Source organism: Capricornis sumatraensis, chromosome 18, assembly GCF_032405125.1.
Source record: "Capricornis sumatraensis isolate serow.1 chromosome 18, serow.2, whole genome shotgun sequence".
NCBI classification, from domain to species: domain Eukaryota; kingdom Metazoa; phylum Chordata; class Mammalia; order Artiodactyla; family Bovidae; genus Capricornis; species Capricornis sumatraensis.
In genome coordinates, this window is record NC_091086.1 from 38,035,375 (window position 1) to 38,053,680 (window position 18,306).

Sequence of the window (18,306 nt, forward strand, 5' to 3'; positions counted from 1 at the left end):
AAACACTGAAACTAGTGGTATTTGAATCAGTATACTTCTTTGAGGGCTCCCCAGATGGCACTAGTGGTAAAGAACCCATCTGCCAGTGCAGGAGACATAAGAGCGGCAGGTTCGATCCCTGGGTCAGGAAGATCCCCTGGAGAAGGAAATGGTAACCCATTCCATTATTCTTGCCTAGAGAATCCCATGGATAGAAGAGCCTGGTGGGCTGCAGTCCATGAGGTTGCAAATAGTTGGACACAGCTTAGGACAGATGGACAGATACTTCTTTGAATTAATATTTGCAGATTAAGAAGCACATTCTTTTTTTCCCCCACCAGAAGTACTTAAAACACTTCTTAACTCTTAAATCTTCATATACCATTAGAAAATTGAACAGAATTGTTCTGTCATTGAAAACACTAAAATACAACATGATATATTTAATATATCAGGCCAAAATATAATCATGTGGAAATTTTGTTAATAATCTAAATTTACTTGTTCCCATTCTGACACTTGAAATCCACCCTTTTATAAGGGTCACCATAGTATCACACAGCTTTGCTTTGCAGGATGGAATACAACATGTTTTCTGTACTTACAGAGTGGAGTATTTGAGTGGTTAGATTGCTAGGGAGAAGACTTAAAACTTAAGCAGATTTTTTTTTTTTAACTAGGGAAAATTTCAAATATATACAAAAGTAGAAAGAGAAGTGTAACTGACCTTCATGACCCATTACCCAGCATGTTCCATCTGTACTTCCTGCTGCCCCTACTACTCCCTGTTTATTTTTAAGTAAATACCTCAAATCATTTCATTCATAAATATTTTACTATATATTAGAGCAGATTCCCTCCTGAAGTCTATTTATAGGAAAGTATTTATTTATTCAGTAAATACTAATTGAATTTTCAAAGGCAGGATACTTCTAAGTACTGGGTAGAGACAAAGAGCTCCTGTCCTCAAGAGCCCACAGTCTAGTAGTCAGTCAGTAGGCAGACGGGCAGATGAGATGAAAGCATGACCAGTAGTGTGTGTGTGTGCGTATATACACATGTAGTGCATAAGATAATTAACAGGCAAATAGAGTGGTACGCATAAATATCTACCCTGCTGACTTCCATCTATCAGAGTTCAAAAAACTACAAGATAAATACAGAATATCTTCCTGGAGCTTCAGTTTTACTCAGAGGTATCATAGGGAGGGGCTGATAATTTTTATAATGAAGCAAATGTATCATGGAATAGCAGCATGTGTTTTGGGGATAAAACAGAACTTCCAGACAAGTTGTGCCTTTGTGATGGACTGCTTTGGGTTCACATCTCAGACCCCTGTATACAACACATTCACTCTTCTCTGTCTACTTGAGTGAAAAGATCTAGAAACAGCTGGCTTTCCTTTTGGAGTAAAATTGTTTGTTCCTTACTTGAACACACACTCCAAAATAAATTCCAGATGGATTAAAAGGCTTAGTATAAGACCAAAAAAAAAACCTAATAGAAAATGAGTAAAGAATAAGAACGGTTGTGCTTTGTAACCCATAGTATTTGAAAACATGTTCAACTTTACTACTTGCATCAAAGTAATGCAAATTAAGATAATGATATAACATTTTTCACTCATCGAATTGTCAAAAGGTTGATAATATCTACTGCCAGCAAGGGTGTGTGGAAAGGGGTGCTCTCATCAGTCAAGTTACAGCCTTCATGAGGGCCAACTTGACAGTATTAAGTGAAATTGGCTAGAAATTCTTCTTAGACATCTATCCTAGAAAAATATTAGCACATATATACAGAGAAGCATGGCCAAAGATGTAAATTGTGGTCTTGTTTGTAGTAGCAGAACACTGGAAGCAATCTAAACGTTTGTCAGTAGGAAAATAGTGAACTAAGCTATGGGTGGCAGATGGTGGGAATGCCACAAGACAGTTTAAAGGAATGAGGAAGATGTAGATGCATAGAGAGACAGAAATCGAAAGATCTCCAAGACGCTGTTGAGTGAAAAAAAAAGTTACATAAGAATATGTACAGGGAATTCCCTGGTGGTCCAGTGGTTAAGATTGTGCTTTCACTGCTGTGGACCAGGGTTTAATCCCTGGTGATCAGGGAACTAAGATCCCACAAGCCATGTGGAGTGGCCAAAAAGAAAAAATATATATATACTATGATATCTCTTGCCTAAAGAACAAAAACCAAACTCCAAACCCAGTTATATTACTGTATATATAACACCTGTATAAGTGCACAGGGAAAGGTCTGGGCAGATTAAAAAAAAACTGAAGTGGTTACTTTTGGTGAGGAGTCTGGGATTTTGTGAGGGAGAAGTCAGGAGGGACTTAAATTTTATATTTTTTAACTCTTTCCCTCTCATTGCTTATATAATTAAAAAATTAAAGAGGAAAGATTGACAGGGACTCACAATGTAAGTGCTTCCATAGAGATAAAACCTTGGTGCTTTGCGACCACATAAGGAGGGGTACCTGACCAGTTTCCAAGGTTCCAGAAAAGCATTCTGGAGGAAGTCTCTGCTAAGCCAGGGTTTATCATTCTAAAGGAGAAGTTATGCAAAAGAGGGCAGAGTTTGAGGAGCATATAGCTAAGGGAACACTGTCTTTGCTTAGTTCCGGCTGGCTGGCTTCTTGTCATTAGAATTTCTATTTAAGTGGCACCTTAAGGAGGCTTTTCTTGACTGTCCAAATTAAAGAAGCTACTCCTAACACTCCCTATCAGAGCTATGCCTAAAATTCCCTATCAGGGTACCTTCCTCTTTTTTCTTCTTGGGGCATTTAGTACTTTGTGACATTTTCATATTGATTGATGTTTGTTTACTAACTTACCCACCTAGAGGTAACCCTTGTCTTGTTCAACACACTATTTTGCTAGTGCATAGAATGGTAGATAAATGTCATTTAACTGGAGGCTAGAGTCTGGGGGCGAGTATTGAGCACTGAAAGAAATGAAATGCTGTGGTAGGTTGTAGTAGACTAAAACAGAGGTAGGATAGTAGGGGAAATGTCCAGAGAAGGGATTAGACCCTAAGGTGAGCCAGTTCATAAATGGGGCATTGCTTTTAGAGAGCCTCTGAAGGATTTAAGTAGGGAAGTGACATACTGTTTTTGTTAGTTGTTTTCAGAGGAAGATGAGATGAGGAAGAAGTGCACTTCAAGATACAGAACCAGTTGGAAGACATTTGTAGTAGTATAGACAAAGTGTGAGGGCCAGACAGTGGTCATGAGAATGGAAAGATAAGAATGGACCCAAGAAATATTAAGGACTGATGGTATATTGGGGATGAGGAGGGAGTTGAAAATAATGCCAAGTTATTGAATTAATCAATGAGTATGGATACCAGGAACTAGATTAAATCAAAAACTTGTTAAAGCTAAAGTGTATTGATGATGGCACTTTTTGGTCTTACCAAGAGCTGTCCATAAGAGATTTAAATTCTATTATATCTCGTTCCCATCTTCATGATAGCAGTTGTAAGAAACTCATAAGATGTGTCTTTATTTCCGAGAGGTTAAATTGTGAAAAGTAAGCATTTTAGAATTAATGAAATAGAGCAGTAGGAAAGATAAGCACCTTCAAGGGACTCAATATCCAACAGAAAAAAACATAAATAATTGAAGGGCGATATTTTGAGTGCGCATGGAAATCCACTCCAGTATTCTTGCCTGAAGAATCCCCATGGACAGAGGAGCCTGGTGGGCTGCAATCCAAGGGGTCACAAAGAGTCAGACATGGCTGAGCGACTAAGCACAGCACACACTGAAGTCAGCCAACAGATAAAGCCCCTGCCTTCATGGAGCTCCATTCTAGCCAGGCACACCACCATTAAGTATAAAACTATTGAGATTATAATGAAAACCAAGAAGCAGGGGAAAAAATGCAGGTTTTGAAGTGAAGGTAATTTCATTTTTGATATGTCGAAGCTGAAAATTCTTTGTGATATCCAGTAGAGACTTAGATACTCGAGTCTATAGTCCAGGATAAACGAGGAGAGACTGTTTTTTGACTACCTACTGTAGACTAAATTCTGTCCCAGGTGCTTTGTAAACGCATTATTTCATTAATCCTTGGGACAATCTGGATTGTAGGTAGTATTCCTGTTTCATAGGTTGTGGGCACTGAGGCTTACAAAAGTTTGTCTAACCTGCCCATCACCGTAGTTTAGTGAGTGGCACACCTGTGAAATGAATCCAGCTCTGTCTGACTTCAAAGCCCATCTTCTCTCACTGATAGTAAAGTGTGAGTTACATTCTCTTGTGGTTTAGTTCAGATCTCTACTGCTACTTCGCCTTCTAGCAGTAGGTTCATATCTCATGATTTTTTTGAGGAGTAAATGAGATGATCCTTTGCAAACTACATAGCATAGCACCCAGCACATAGTATCTGTTTAATAAATATTACTTGTTGCTGTTGTGATATTTATTTATTCAGAGGAATAACAAAAAACATTTTTTTCTAATTCAAGAAGTTGAGCCTGTAAATAATAATATCTTATTATCTAACACAAACTGGCAGTTGTTCTTCCACTAATAAAATATAACAAAATGGGAACTTCTCTGGTGGTCCAGAAGCTAAGACTCCTGTGCTCCCAGTGCAGTTTGATCGCTGGTCAGGGAACTAGATCACACATGCTGCAGCTAAAGGTCCTGCCTGCAGTGAGAAAAACCTGGTTCAACTGAATAAATAAAAAAAAAATTTTAATGACAAAATGATATATTCATTCAATTAAAATAGTTCTGTAAGCTTATACAATAGCCTTTTAGGTATATATAAAGAGAAAAGCGTACTTATATAGGTTTCCTATTAATGCAGAGGGAAATTAGTTTGTTAATTTGAGTATAGCCAAGATTTAAATTGAGCAGTAAGTTATAGGCTGTTAGACTATAATTTTTATATAGGATGACTTTTGATAGGAACTTTAGACTTTAAAAAAATTGGGAAAGTATAAAAGCATCATAAAATACCTTTAAAATTTACCTTTTATGGGCTTTTGATTAAGTTAAAATAACTGCTTGCCTTGTCACTATCTAGATAAATATTTCAAGAAAAAAGTAGCTAAGTAATAATGGCCAAATTTTATTATTGAGGTTTTTGGTTTTTTTTTTTTTATTTTATTTTAACCTAATTTTCAGAGAGAAGAGAAAACTTACTCAGTAAATAACCTTCCTCCGGATAGGCCAGGAAGTCCATTTTCTGTGTGTTCTCTAATTAAACAGGCAATCAGGTAAGTGCTTCCTGTTCAACTGAATTCGGTGTTGTATGTGTGAGAAACATGATGCATTTTCTAGTGCTTAGGAAAAGGTTAAGAATTGATAGGTGTAGCAGAAATGTCTTTAGTAAAATCTGTCAGCTTTTCTGGTCTCATCATTTATAAAATAAAGTGTTCACGATGTCATTGTAAGAGTACTTCTGGCTTTGAAGTTAAATATGAGAAACATCCATATATGGTGAGCAACTGCTAGTAGAAAACGTGCCTTTTCTCTGGGCGCTTGGGGTATCATTATTGCCCCTCGGTGTCAAGCTGAAGGTGTGATGGTACTTCTAAATTCTAATACTTCTTTACTGTCCTAGAAGTGATCTTGATTTCTGAGAGTGAACAGAAGACGAACTGTAGTTTGGTTCTCTGGCTCATGTGTTTTTTAATTAATTAGTCAGACTGTGGTGCCTAGAGGGATTAATGTGTATCGTTCAACTAAATTGTTTTTACAGACTTATGTCTAAGCAACTTCCAAAGTAGATTTGAAGGAGCAGAATTGGTCATTTGATTTTCCAGGGACAGTTGATTCACATCCCCACCACCCTTAGTCTATACCAAACCTTTCATGTGCTGTGCATCTGTCGATTCTTAAAAAGAGCAAATTCTGAAAATTCTCTCCATTTGGATTTTTTTCATTGCCCAAAATTAGAGGAATAACCTTAACTGTGTAAGATTAGCACAAAGAGAAGCAATAATAAGTAGTTCCCTTTAAGGAAGAAAAGAGGTCCAAACATATTTTTGTGGAAATGAGTTACTTGCCTCAAGTTGTATAGCAGTGAGAATGGGTTGCTAGAATTGGAAAACGACAATATTTGGAAATGTCTAAGTATTTTTCTTGTTCACAGAATTCTTCAGCATTGTGCCAAGATGAGGCTCTCTTTAAGCCATAACTATCGTATATGCTGCTGGAAAATGGTATCTTATTTTAAAAGCAAGATATTTTTAATCATTTTGTTATTTGTGTACATATTTATAAGTTCAAATTACTTTCATCCAAGTCATGTGAGAAATTCTTTGTCACATTAATACTGGTTTATTAAAAAATCCACTTAATAAACACTACAAAATTGGTCTGTTGTATTATGCTATTACTGTATATAGTTTGTTTTTGTTTCTTCTTTCTTAGTAGAGGGGAAGGGCAGGGGATTTGATTGGATTTGAAGTATGTAAAAACAGTTCTTTTAAAACATATCACACTACTCTATGTTCATAACTGTAAAAGTAAGTTTTTTTAATGTTGACTTGGAGGAAGTGATTCTCAGACCTTGATTCTGTATTTATACTACTTTGATTATAAATCTCTATGTTGCTGTAGTTCCTATTCTTTGTCTATTTTCTATGTAAAGTTTAACAGAATGGTGACTTTCGAAAGATACTAGAACTTAATCTGTTTATAATGGACTCTTGGATAGCCACTTCTGGAAAAGTCAGAACATGCCTAAGGATTCTGCAATATTCACCTTCTGAATGAGAATCTGAAGTTGCCTCAGAGTTCATTTATCATTTCAGTCTTGTCAGTCCATAACTCTGTTTCCTGCTGTTTTTATTTTCTGGTTTTAGGTGCCTGGGATAAATGACAGCAGTGTACTGCCTTTGCTTTTGAGAGAATCATTCGTGCCCGGCGTGGGAAGATTTCTTGCATACTCAGATGACAAAGTACATGCTATCTTTTTAGATGGCATTACTTTAACCCTGAATTGGAATTTTGGCTCTTTTATTCAAAAGAGACAGGTGATTATACTTCAGGCTGAAATCTCTCTTTTATCATTTTTTTTAAATCTGTGGAAATAGTACAAAGAAAACATGATGTACTCTACACTATCTCAGTTTTTTTTTTGAAGTATAAAATCTGTCGAGGCTTTACTAAGCTCATTGGATTTCCTATCAAAAATCAAAAAGCTATGACAAATCCTCATTTTTATAAAGGTAACTTCATTATAGAGAAAAGGATTATTATTTTTGTTCTTTTGATAATGACCTATATTAGAGTGGTGGTTAAATAATATCCATATCCCTTATAAAATATAACTTTTAAGTTAGTCAAAATAAAGTTTTAATGATTCATCTACTTTTATTATTTTAATTGAAAATTAAGTAAGAAGGAGGTTTTGTTTTGTTTTTCAGTTCTTGAATAATAAAACTTACCTTTCCTCCTTGTTTCTTCAGGTAAATCAAGGTCTCACCTTAGGTTGGTGTAAGTTAACTTTTCCTGATGGACAAAATCAGTTAATTCAAATTCAACATCCCAGACCATATGAAAGGTACTAAAAAACAATTTAAAAAAATAACTTCATGTTAGTAAATATCCTCCTTTTAGAGGGAAGAAGCATTTATATTATTTAACTTAGTTTTAGACCAAGAGGAAGCATATAAACATTTAAATATTATATATATACTTTTAGTTTTTCCATGTGACTTGAAGTCATTTCAGCAGATTTCAGAATTTACAATTATATTGTCCTCTAGCATAACTAAATAGATCAGGTCAGCTTTAATCATTTCCATTTGTATTCTAGTGATTTTTCAAAATAAATATGTTATAACTGGCTTGTTACGGAGGTTGGACTGTGGTCAGCTGTGTTAACGAATTAACTAATTACTCCCCTAGTGTGTGCATGCTCAGTTGTGTCCGACCCTTTGCAACCCCATGGACTGTCACCCTCCAGACTCCTCTGTCCATGGAATTTTCCAGACGAGAATACTGAAGTGGGTTGCTATATCCTACTCCTGAGGATCTTCCCGACCCAGGGATCTAACCCATGTCTCCTGCATCTCCTGCATTGGCAGGTGGATTCTTAACCACTTCGTCACCTGGGAAGCCCATTAATCCGCTAACCGATTTGAAATAAGGTTTAGAGCCACAAATAGCTAAACTTCACGTATATTTCTATAAAGAGAAATAAACTAGCTGATGATTATTCTTAAAATAGAAAAGATTAGGGGTTCCATGGTGGGCCAGTGGCTAAGGCTCTGTGCTTCCAACGCAGGGAACCTGGGTTTGATACCTGCTCAGGGAATTAGAACCCACATGCTGCAAACTAAGAGCAGATAAATAATTTTTTTTTAATGGAGAAGATTATTGAAATCAGTTTTTTCATGAGTGTGCTTTTTCTTTTTTGGCTTATGGAATTTGTTATAATAATCATTTTTCTTGTGATGTTCTTGACATGTTAGCAGTTTTACTTGAGGATCTTCAAAAAAACAACTGCTGTTTTACCTCTTAATTTATTTTCCTGTTGGGATTTATTGCATTTTAATTTAAATGCTCCAACATTTATTGGTAGTTTGAATAATTTGCCTCAAAAGATAAGCAAATTTGTATTTAGCAAGCACATTGTTTATTTCAGCCAGTCATTCCAGATCATTCATTTTATTGAACTTGATACTTACTTTGTATATCCAGTGAGTTATATATAATTATGAATGTGTATGTGTGTTAATAGGTGTGTTCTGGTTTAAATTTTAGAAAGCAAATACTCACTTAGTCATATATGTAGAGATATTTTTGTGATAAAATTTAATGAAACTCATTTTACTTTAGAAATTAAAAGGGGAATTTAGGTATTTGAACTTTGAATTAAATCTAAGTGTTACCTTTGTTCTGATTCTTAAATCTCATTTTTATTCATCATGAATGAGAAAAACTGGCCTTTAACCAATGAAAAAAAATTTTCAAATAACCCTACTTTAGAATTTTTTCCCCAAATTAATAATTTTTTGAAGATTTTTATAAATATTGTACATTTTCACTTTTCAAACATCTCTCTTAATGTGTTCAATCTAGATATGTGACAACAGTAATATCATGGTGCAGAAGGCTGACCCAGATTAGTCAGCAAGAAATACCCATACATCCTTCATCTTCTGTTCCTGAAGAAAGCTGGTATTTATATTTATTTTAAACTTAATCTGTGTAGAAGAGCCAGCTAATCCTCAGTTATTAGAATGTTAAATGGTAAACTGACTCTTCTTCCCAAGAAAACTTTCTCTTAGTTAAATATATTTAACCAGTATGATTTTTTTGATAGCTTAAATCTTGACAATAATTTATGTTTAATTGGATATCTCATTTATTATATTTTATCATAGTATGTTTCATCTAAAGATCAGAAAACTGCATTGAAAACTTCATATTAAAATGGGTGACTCTTAGTGTAAAAAATTCATCTTGGATACTTTATAGAAAACTTTAGAGGAGATTTTTTTTTAATATTTTAGTAATATTAAAGGAAATAAAATGTTGACTAACAAGCTTTCAGGAAAAACTTGATTTTTAAATAATTTCTATTATATTGTCTCCCTCAAATTAATTGACAAATCAACAAATAAAGCAAGATTTCAGTCCCTTCTGTGTGCCTTTCTGTGTGCAGAGGACTGGAACTGGGCTTTGAAGGAGTCAAGACTTGTAGAGAGGAAACAAGTGTAGAAATGAAAACGGATATTTTGGCTTGTGGAGACAGTAAGAAGTTTTTGTGGAGCAGACACTTGTCTTTTGGGTGTGGCGTGACCTTGATGGATAGGAATATATCTTATCAGGGGAATTCAGACTTCACAGAATTGTAAGTTCCTATATCTGAACTGAACTGAACTGATATGGGGAAAAAAATGACAAGAAGAAAGATCCTTTGGAAAGTTTGTGTCACTATGGGTATATTACAAAAGAAGGATACCAGGAAAAATTTAGGAAGCTTTAAATTTAAGTAAGTTGTGGACTTGCCTGGCCATCCAGTAATGGAAGGCACCATGCTTCCCACTGCAGGGTGTGTGGGTTCAGTCCCTGGTTGAAGAGGATCCCACATGCCATGTGGTGTGGCCAAAAAATAAACTTAAGTTGTAAGGTAGTTAGCATAGTGTGGTGAAAAATATAAACATTAAGGTGATAACGTTTTCCTGAGTTACTTAGAGAAAGAGGTACAATCAAATCAGTGGATGTTATTTGAATATCCAGGTATCTTAAAGGATTCAGCTTTGGTCCATCTCTTCAGCTATGTAGGAAATTGCTATAAAATTGGTTACTTCATTATTGCTTAGCTGTTAAAATTTGTAAAAGGTTAGCCTTTTTGTATGAAAGCTTAGAAGAGGGTAGCTGTCAAGACAAACTGAGAATTGAACGGTTGATAGAAGTACAGATTGGTGAAAGCAGCTATGGGTGGAAGCAATGCAGAGCAGAGGGGAGACAAGAAATTGAGGAGTGGGGAAGGGAAATAGAGCGCGTGCAACAGCTCCATTCCCCTCGCAAAGCCTAAGACGTCTGCACTGTGATTCTTGTTTTCTTATAAAAGTAAAAGGGTTGAAGGAAGAGAAGAGGTCACATAATAAACAACTACCTAAATTGTATTTCAGTATTTTTTTTCCAACTCAACTTCCATTATTAGCTTACTGGTTCAACTTTTTAATAAGGATGCTTGTCAAAAACTAGGAGATATTTCATAAGAGATTGGCTTATCATATGAGCAACAGCATTAAAGGTAGTTTGTGTTGTTGCTTACACCCAGAAAATGTTTCTCACGTGTGAAAGGGTGGAGGGAGTGTGTGTTTTGCAATGATGAAGAGTCAGCAGGTTTTAGAGTAAGTCACATCCAAGTCTTTACTACAGATGCTTAAAATGATGATATATTTCTCTTATTCTCCATCCATAGGCTGGAGTACAAGGGAAGAGTGCAGCCTGACAAGGTGCATGTGGTCCATTGTATATAATAAAGTCAGTAAAGCAGACAAGTCTTACACCCTTTTGTGAACTGTGAAGAGACTTTTCTAGTGACTTGGATAGAGAGATGTTTTAGATGTGAATGTCCTCATTAATTTTGCAGAGAGCTAGTACAGTTACACTATTTTCTAGTTGTATGCCAGTGCTCATGTTTCATCTAGTGATGAGGGAACAGGCAACATACACATGAAAGGTTCTCCTGGATTTGTATACATTCAGCCCTCTACCCAGTACTGGTTGCCAGTGTCTGTTTCTATGGAACATGGTAACAGTCAGTGTTAACCCTTCAAGCCAAAGAGAAAAGAATGTTTAGTATACTTTGTTTAAGAAAACAACGAAATGATTAGTCTATTCCAGAAGAAATTTAATAGAAAATAGTTACATTTGGACACCTAATTCAATTGTATAAAAAGTGAGCTCTAGAGACCATCCATTCCCTAAAAGTTCCATATAAATGAGGTTTTACTGTATGTGTAAGATCCCTTCTCCTCCAAAGAAACTATCTAAGTATGAAGATTAAAAAGTTAAATTGTTCAAGAAAAGGCATTACAAAGAAGTTTATGATTAATTAACATAATGGTATAAGAATTCAAGGAGAGAGCATTTCTTTCATAGAAGTGATGAGATTTTAGTAGATTTTTTAAAGTTTGAGTAAACCTTGTAGAGGAAAGTAGAAGGTATGCCAGATCAGTACTGAGTTATACCAGGAAGGCTCATTACCTTCCAACCTCTGTACTGAATTCAGAAGTCCTTGGGATGGAGGATTTCTATTCACTTGCCTTACTCATGCTTGGGTGCATCCTCAATCGCTCGGTTGTGTCCGACTCATTGCAACCCCATGGACTGTAGCCCGCCAGGCTCCTCTGTCCATGAATTTTCCAGGCAAGAATACTGGAGTGGGTTGCCATTTCCTCCTCCAGGGGATCTTCATGACCCAGGGATTGAATCCGCAGCTTCTGCATTGGCAACCAGATTCTTTACCACTGCACTATCTGGGAAGCCCCCTAACTCATGAAAGACTGTCAGCTGAGTCAAGGTGATCTGTGGCTAAATAAAGTCAATATAAAGAGAATTCTTAATTTCTAGGTTCTTCGCTGTTAAAAATTCTAATCTTTATGAAAAAAATTAACTATGCTTATTGAACTATTGTGGATATAAGAGAATCGGACAACTGGCATTAACCTTTTTTTTTTTTTTGGCATAGGTCTGTGGCTTCTGAACTTGAAAAGATACAGAAGTTTAATTGTATCCTTTAAATATAATGTAATGTCCTGCACAATTTCTCTCTTTCCCTTTTAGGCTTAAGCTAGCCTATGGAGACTTTCACACTTATATAATTATGTTCTAACATTATAACTGAGAACTGCCTCTGACTTCTTTCTTTTGTAAAATCTGTATGATTTTTATTTACTATTATTTTTTTTAAAATTTCAGCTTCATTGAGGTATAATTGAAAAAACTGTAAGGTATTTAAATAGTACCTCACAGTGACCTGACCCACATACGCATTGTGAAAGGATTACCCTATCTTGTTAATTAACCCAAGCATCACTTCACATATCTTCCACCTCTCTTTTTCTTGGGGACAACAGGGATGAGAACATCTGATTTCCACCCTCTCAGCAAACTTCAGTCATACAGCACAATATTATCAACTACAGTCATCATGTTATACATTAGATCCTCAGACTTTATTCATCTTATAGCTGAAAGTTTATATGCTTTTAATAACTTCTCCCTCTTTCCCTACCACCCAGCCCCTGGCAACTACTACTCTGCATTCTGTGTCTATGAGTTTGACTTTTCAATAAAATTCTATATATGATCGACACCATATAGTATTGATACTTGTCTTTCTCTACTTATTTCACTTAGCAAAATGCCTTCTAGTTCCATCCATGTTGTTGCAAATGGCAGGATTTCCTTCTTTCTCATGGCTGAATAGTATTCTGTTGTGTGTATATATGTGGGAATCATCTTTATCCATTCATCCAACAATGGACAACAATAGGTTATTTCCATATTTAACTACTATGATTAATGCTAAAGTGAACATAGGAGTACAGATCTCTCTTCAGTAGACTGTTTTCATTTCTTTTGGATATATATATAAAACCAGAAGTGGGATTGCTGGATCATATGGTAGTTCTGTCTATAATTTTTTGAGGAAACTTCCTTACTGTTTTCCATAGTGGCTGTACCAATTTATATTTCTCCCAAAGTACACAATGGTTCTCTTTTCTCCACATCCTTATCAACACTCGTTATGTCTTTTATATATATATATATATATAAACTTCATTTTCTTTTTTAAAAATGTCTGTGTATTTGGCTGCCTCTGGTGTTAGTTGCAGCATGAGGATTTTTTATTGTGGTATACTTGTCACTGTTGACTATTAGCTGTGGGCTAATCATATATGATCTTTATTATATTGAAGTATGTTGCTTCTGTATCCAGTTTGTTGAGTGTTTTTCTGCATCTATTGAAATTATATGACTTCTATCCTTCATTTTACATGTGGTGTATCATATTTTCATATGTTGAACCATCCCTGTATCCCTGGAATAAATCCTACTTGATCATGTGTATGATCATTTTAATATATTATTGTATTCAATTTGCTAATGTTTTGTTGAGGACTCTTGCATCTGTGTTCCTCAAGGATATTGGCCTGTAATTTTCTTTTCTTGTAGTGTCTTTATCTGGTTCTGATTATCAGGGTAATCCTGGCCTCATAAAATCGGTTTTGAAGTATTTTCTCCTCTTCTATTTTTTGGAAATGATTGGTTTAAATATTTAGTAGAATCCACCAATGAAACCATCTGTGTTGGGAGGTGTTTGATTACTGATTCAATTTCCTTACTAGCATTTGGTCTGGATTCATTCTTGATGGGTTGTATGTTTCTAGGAATCCATCCATTTAAGTTGTCCAATATGTTGGTCTATAATTGTTCATAGTATATTATGATCCTTTGTGTTATATGGTATTGGTTGTAATTTCCCCTTTTTCACTAATCTGAGCTCTCTTTTTTTCTTGATAAGTCTAGCTAAAGTTTTGTTCATTTTATCTTTGCAAAAAAAAAGCCAGCTTTTTTACATTGATTTTTTCTATTGTGTATAAGCTCCTTCCAGGGAGACAGAAACAACCTAGAGCAGGCCAGAGAAGGAATATGGAGATATCACCTGCCAGCCTTCCTCTGGGGGGCATCATACTCTGCCCCTAGGTGTGTGCTTAATTAGAAACTTTTTAAAAGTTTATTTGTCTGCACTCTTAGTTGCAGCCTGCAGGATCTTTTATCTTTTTTTGCAGTATGTAGGATATTTAGTTGCGGCATGTGGGATCTAGTTCCCTGACAAGGGATGGAGTCTTAGCCACCGGACCACCAGGGAAGCCCTAGAAGCTTTTAAAGTAGCAGATAGGCCGCTTTTAAGGAAAGATTGGGAGATGAGTGTTTGTCTACTCAGAGCTAGGAGTTTTAGGGGCCTGTCCCACACTTGGAAGTCTTAAAAAATTGAAGCATTAGATCTTGGGTCCAAATCCTTTGCTCCTCGGGGTGAAGCTGGGAACTGTGAATTCCCCCCTATTGTGCTGAGGGTGGGGTTTATAGTGAAAGCCTGTCTCATTCTTACCCATTTCTTTCATTGTGGATGTTTTCTCATTCATTCAGTGAATAGCAGTCACTTGGGTAGTTCCCGCATTTCTGACAGTGAGAATTGCTCTGTATGTAGCATAGATTCAGTGTGTTTGTGGGAGGAGGTGAGTTCAGGAATTTCCTCTCTTACCAGCTTAGACTGGACTCCTACTTCTTTTTATTGTTAGACCTTTTGTTCTGTGCATTCCTACCCCACTCATCTAAATTTCTTTTATCCTCTTATTTTTCCATAATCCTATTCAAATAAAGTAGCTCTGAAATAGCGGATACACTTATTTTCATTCTAGATGTTTTAAGTTATTTAAAAATACCCTGTACAGATTGTTCATATTCCTCTCACCCCTACTTTGTTCCCTTTCATTCCCAAATCACTTCATCACTTAAAGAAATGTTTTTGTTGTTTAGTCACTAAGTCATGTTCAACTCTTTTGCGACCCCATGGACTGTAGCCCCCTAGGCTCCTCTGTCCATGGGATTTCCCAGGCAAGAATACTGGAGTGGGTTGCCATTTTCTTCAGGGGATCTGCCCTACCCAGGGATTGAACCTCGGTCTCCTGCATTGCAGGCAGATTCTTAGCTACCTGGAAGCCCTTCAAGAAATGTTACTAAGATTTTAATTCTTTTATTTCCTCCCTGTCACCAAACTTCCATCCAAATACAGACATACATACTGTCTTTTCCTTTCCCCTTCTTATATTCTAGTTTCTTCATTTATATAAGGGATAGACTTGATAAATTCTGACGTCCCAACTCTATTATGAATCCAAGAGATCTGCCTCCTAATAGAAAAATAATATTTTAATATGAAGGCTAGGTTTTCTGTATAGGGGGAAAGCTCCTTAACTAAGCAACTTAGTGTTATTGGAGAATAGTGGTGTCCTAAACCAGATTTCTAACAAGAAAAACAAACAGTCTTTGGATTGTTGTAAACCAAAATCTTCAGAAACCTTGCTAAAAGAAGTTAATGAAAAGAGTGTATCGGTGGCATTGAAAAAAACCTCTGAAATCCTTCAGGATATTGACAATCTTCTATCAAACTCTAAATGGTAAAAAATGGAATTAGTATAATATATTATTAAATCCTGAAGATATTATTTCAAGTGATTGGTAGAATATTATTAGAAAGCCAAGAAATTATATATATACATGACTTGTATACAATGATTATATGAGAAATGATATCTAACTTTGGAGGTGTTTTATCTAACTTGTAAATTTTAAAATATATATTTGTATATTATTAATAAAGAACCATTTAAGAAATTTGAACAATTTATCTCAGATTTGAGAAGAAAATTTTATAAAACTTTAGAGTTGTTGCTGTTTTGTCTTGTGGAGCATTCACTATTAATCAAGATTTTTTTTTCATTTTAATATGCAGAATTGTGTGCATTGGTCATTTGCTATTTAGTCTCTCTACTCCAAGTATTTTTCAGCAGATCTATGAGAAGAGAATCAGCTCTTTAAAAAAAAAACAACAAAAAACACTTTAATGTGGGCAGTATTGCTGCAAGCTAAGAATGGAGCACTTCAGCTAAGACTAAATTTTATCTGAATTTGTCTCATGTTACCAAATATTTTCATTTGTTTTGAACACCTCAAAAGATTTATGCTACAAAATACATGAAACCAAAAGAGAAATAAGCTCACCAAAAGTACTGTTTATTGCACCTGTCTATTGGGAAAGAACAAAACCATACTTCCAAAAAGACTTCGGGATTATACCAACTATAACAAGAAATGTTCAAATTAACATGATTTCTTGAGAAGACCAGCCTCTTCACATAAAAGGGAAGAAGGAGCAGAGGAAACAAGAAAAACAGTGCGGGGGCGGGGGGGGGGGGTGGGGTGGGGGGGAGGAAGCAGAGTGTAACAGGTTAGGAGATACAATGTAAGCAATTTGAGCACAACGCTTTCTTCAGTTCCTCCCACTGGGCTCCCTGCCACCTTCAAGTATCAGCACAAATATCCCTCAGAGGGGCTTCCCCCAGTTACTATTACATCACCATATTTATTTTTTGTGGTCTATATCTTCCACTAGAATTTGAGCCCCATAATGTTATTTTATAGTCTTATTAACAAGCATAGTGTCTGGCATGTTGGGAACACTCTGTGTGTGTAAATGAATAGCCGCTTTGGGCAGTAGACTGACCACAGAAATAACAGGCCGTTTTGGTCGCAGGAAACCATCTATGTCCCTAAATAACTCCAGAAAGCCTCGACTATAGTAAGACATGTACCCATGCTGCCATAAGGGTAATGCCAAATTGTTATTGCATTCAGACAGAAAAAAAACTCCGTAACATGACTAAAAGCACTGTGGTTAATGTATTCAGCAATAAATATGTTTAATAAGCTTTTAAGCTGTGCAGGTAAAATATGTATAATTTCCTCCCTCAGTTGAGTCATTCCCATTAGCTCAAAACCAAGAGTATCGCTTTGCCAACAAAGGTCCGTCTAGTCAAGGCTATGGTTTTTCCAGTAGTCATGTATGGATGTGAGAGTTGAACTGTGAAGAAAGCTGAGCGCGGAAGAACTGATGCTTTTTGAGCTGTGGTGTTGGAGAAGACTCTTGAGAGTCCCTTGGACTGCAAGGAGATCCAACCAGTCCATCTTAAAGGAGATCAGTCCTAGGTGTTCTTTGGAAGCAATGATGCTAAAGCTGAAACTCCAGTACTTTGGCCACCTCATGCGAAGAGTTGACTCATTGGAAAAGACTCTGATGCTGGGAGGGATTGGGTGCAGAAGGAAAAGGGGACGACAGAGGATGAGATGGCTCGATGGCATCACCGATTCCATGGACGTGAGTTTGAATGAACTCTGGGAGTTGGTGATGGACAGGAAGGCCTGGAGTGCTGCAGTTCAAGGGGTCGCAAAGAGTGGGACACGACTGAGCGACTGAACTGAACTGAAGCGTGTGTCAAGCAATGTAAACTTCTATAGCAAAAACTGAGCCACACCTTAAGGATCTGTGAGAGACCTAGAAGTTTGCTTGAGATGGAAGATTCCAATTTTCTACCGTCTCCTTCAACTATATATTAATATTGATACAATCCCACTGCTACCCTTGCACTACATCCAACACTTGTTTTGAGAAAGTAGGTAAGAACGAGAAAGAAATTTTCCTCTGAGTCCCCTCTTTTGGGCCAGTACTTCCTAGGGTCAAATGTCAAGCTAGATGTCTCCTTGGTGCTTGGAGAGCACCCACCACTCTCAAGGCAGGGAGTCGGGATGGGAACTGGTCAGACCTACTAAACACCTGCACCTTGTCAGCCCAGTTAATCAAGGTCAAGCTACCCTTTATGTTGTCTCTTTTTCAACCCGGGGGAATTAACAGTCACGATTAAGCCTTCTAGCCTTGTCACTGTCGACCACAAGGAGCGGCCCCCAAAGTCCACTGTACAAACGCAGAGTAACTATCAAGAACTCCCCAAGGGGGCGGTGGAGCGCCACAAAAGAGCTTCAGGCCTGCAAAGTCGCGCGGTCTCGCGGAGTGATAAACTACTACGCCAGCCATAAAGGATCCCTTGCAAGAAATCGGAAACATCTCAATACATCCGGGACAGCCGGTGTCTCCGAGCTCAAGCGTCTAAGGCCACGCTTCCCACATCTGGTGAGGTTAACTATGTGTCCCCGCTTCCCGCCGCAGCTTGGGTGGGCTGTGGACATCTCCGGCTAAGCCGAAAACGAATCCTC

General features: G+C 36.7%; 1 protein-coding gene across 2 annotated transcripts in view; it reads left to right on the plus strand.

Moving 5' to 3' along the window:
• C18H5orf34 (chromosome 18 C5orf34 homolog) overlaps positions 1-15,706 on the plus strand; it is a 28,305-nt gene extending 12,599 nt beyond the window's left edge. The window contains exons 6-12 of one of the 2 annotated variants that reach the window (XM_068990683.1): positions 5,125-5,216; positions 6,095-6,164; positions 6,810-6,980; positions 7,416-7,510; positions 9,034-9,132; positions 12,161-12,201; positions 15,467-15,706. In XM_068990683.1, coding sequence (XP_068846784.1) covers positions 5,125-5,216; positions 6,095-6,164; positions 6,810-6,980; positions 7,416-7,510; positions 9,034-9,132; positions 12,161-12,201; positions 15,467-15,660 — 762 coding nt within the window. In that variant the 3' untranslated portion in view covers positions 15,661-15,706. Of the gene's footprint in view, positions 1-5,124; positions 5,217-6,094; positions 6,165-6,809; positions 6,981-7,415; positions 7,511-9,033; positions 9,133-9,619; positions 9,746-12,160; positions 12,202-15,466 lie in introns of those variants that run through there. The other variant, XM_068990684.1, reaches the window with a different exon arrangement.
• Positions 15,707-18,306: the final 2,600 nt, after the last annotated feature.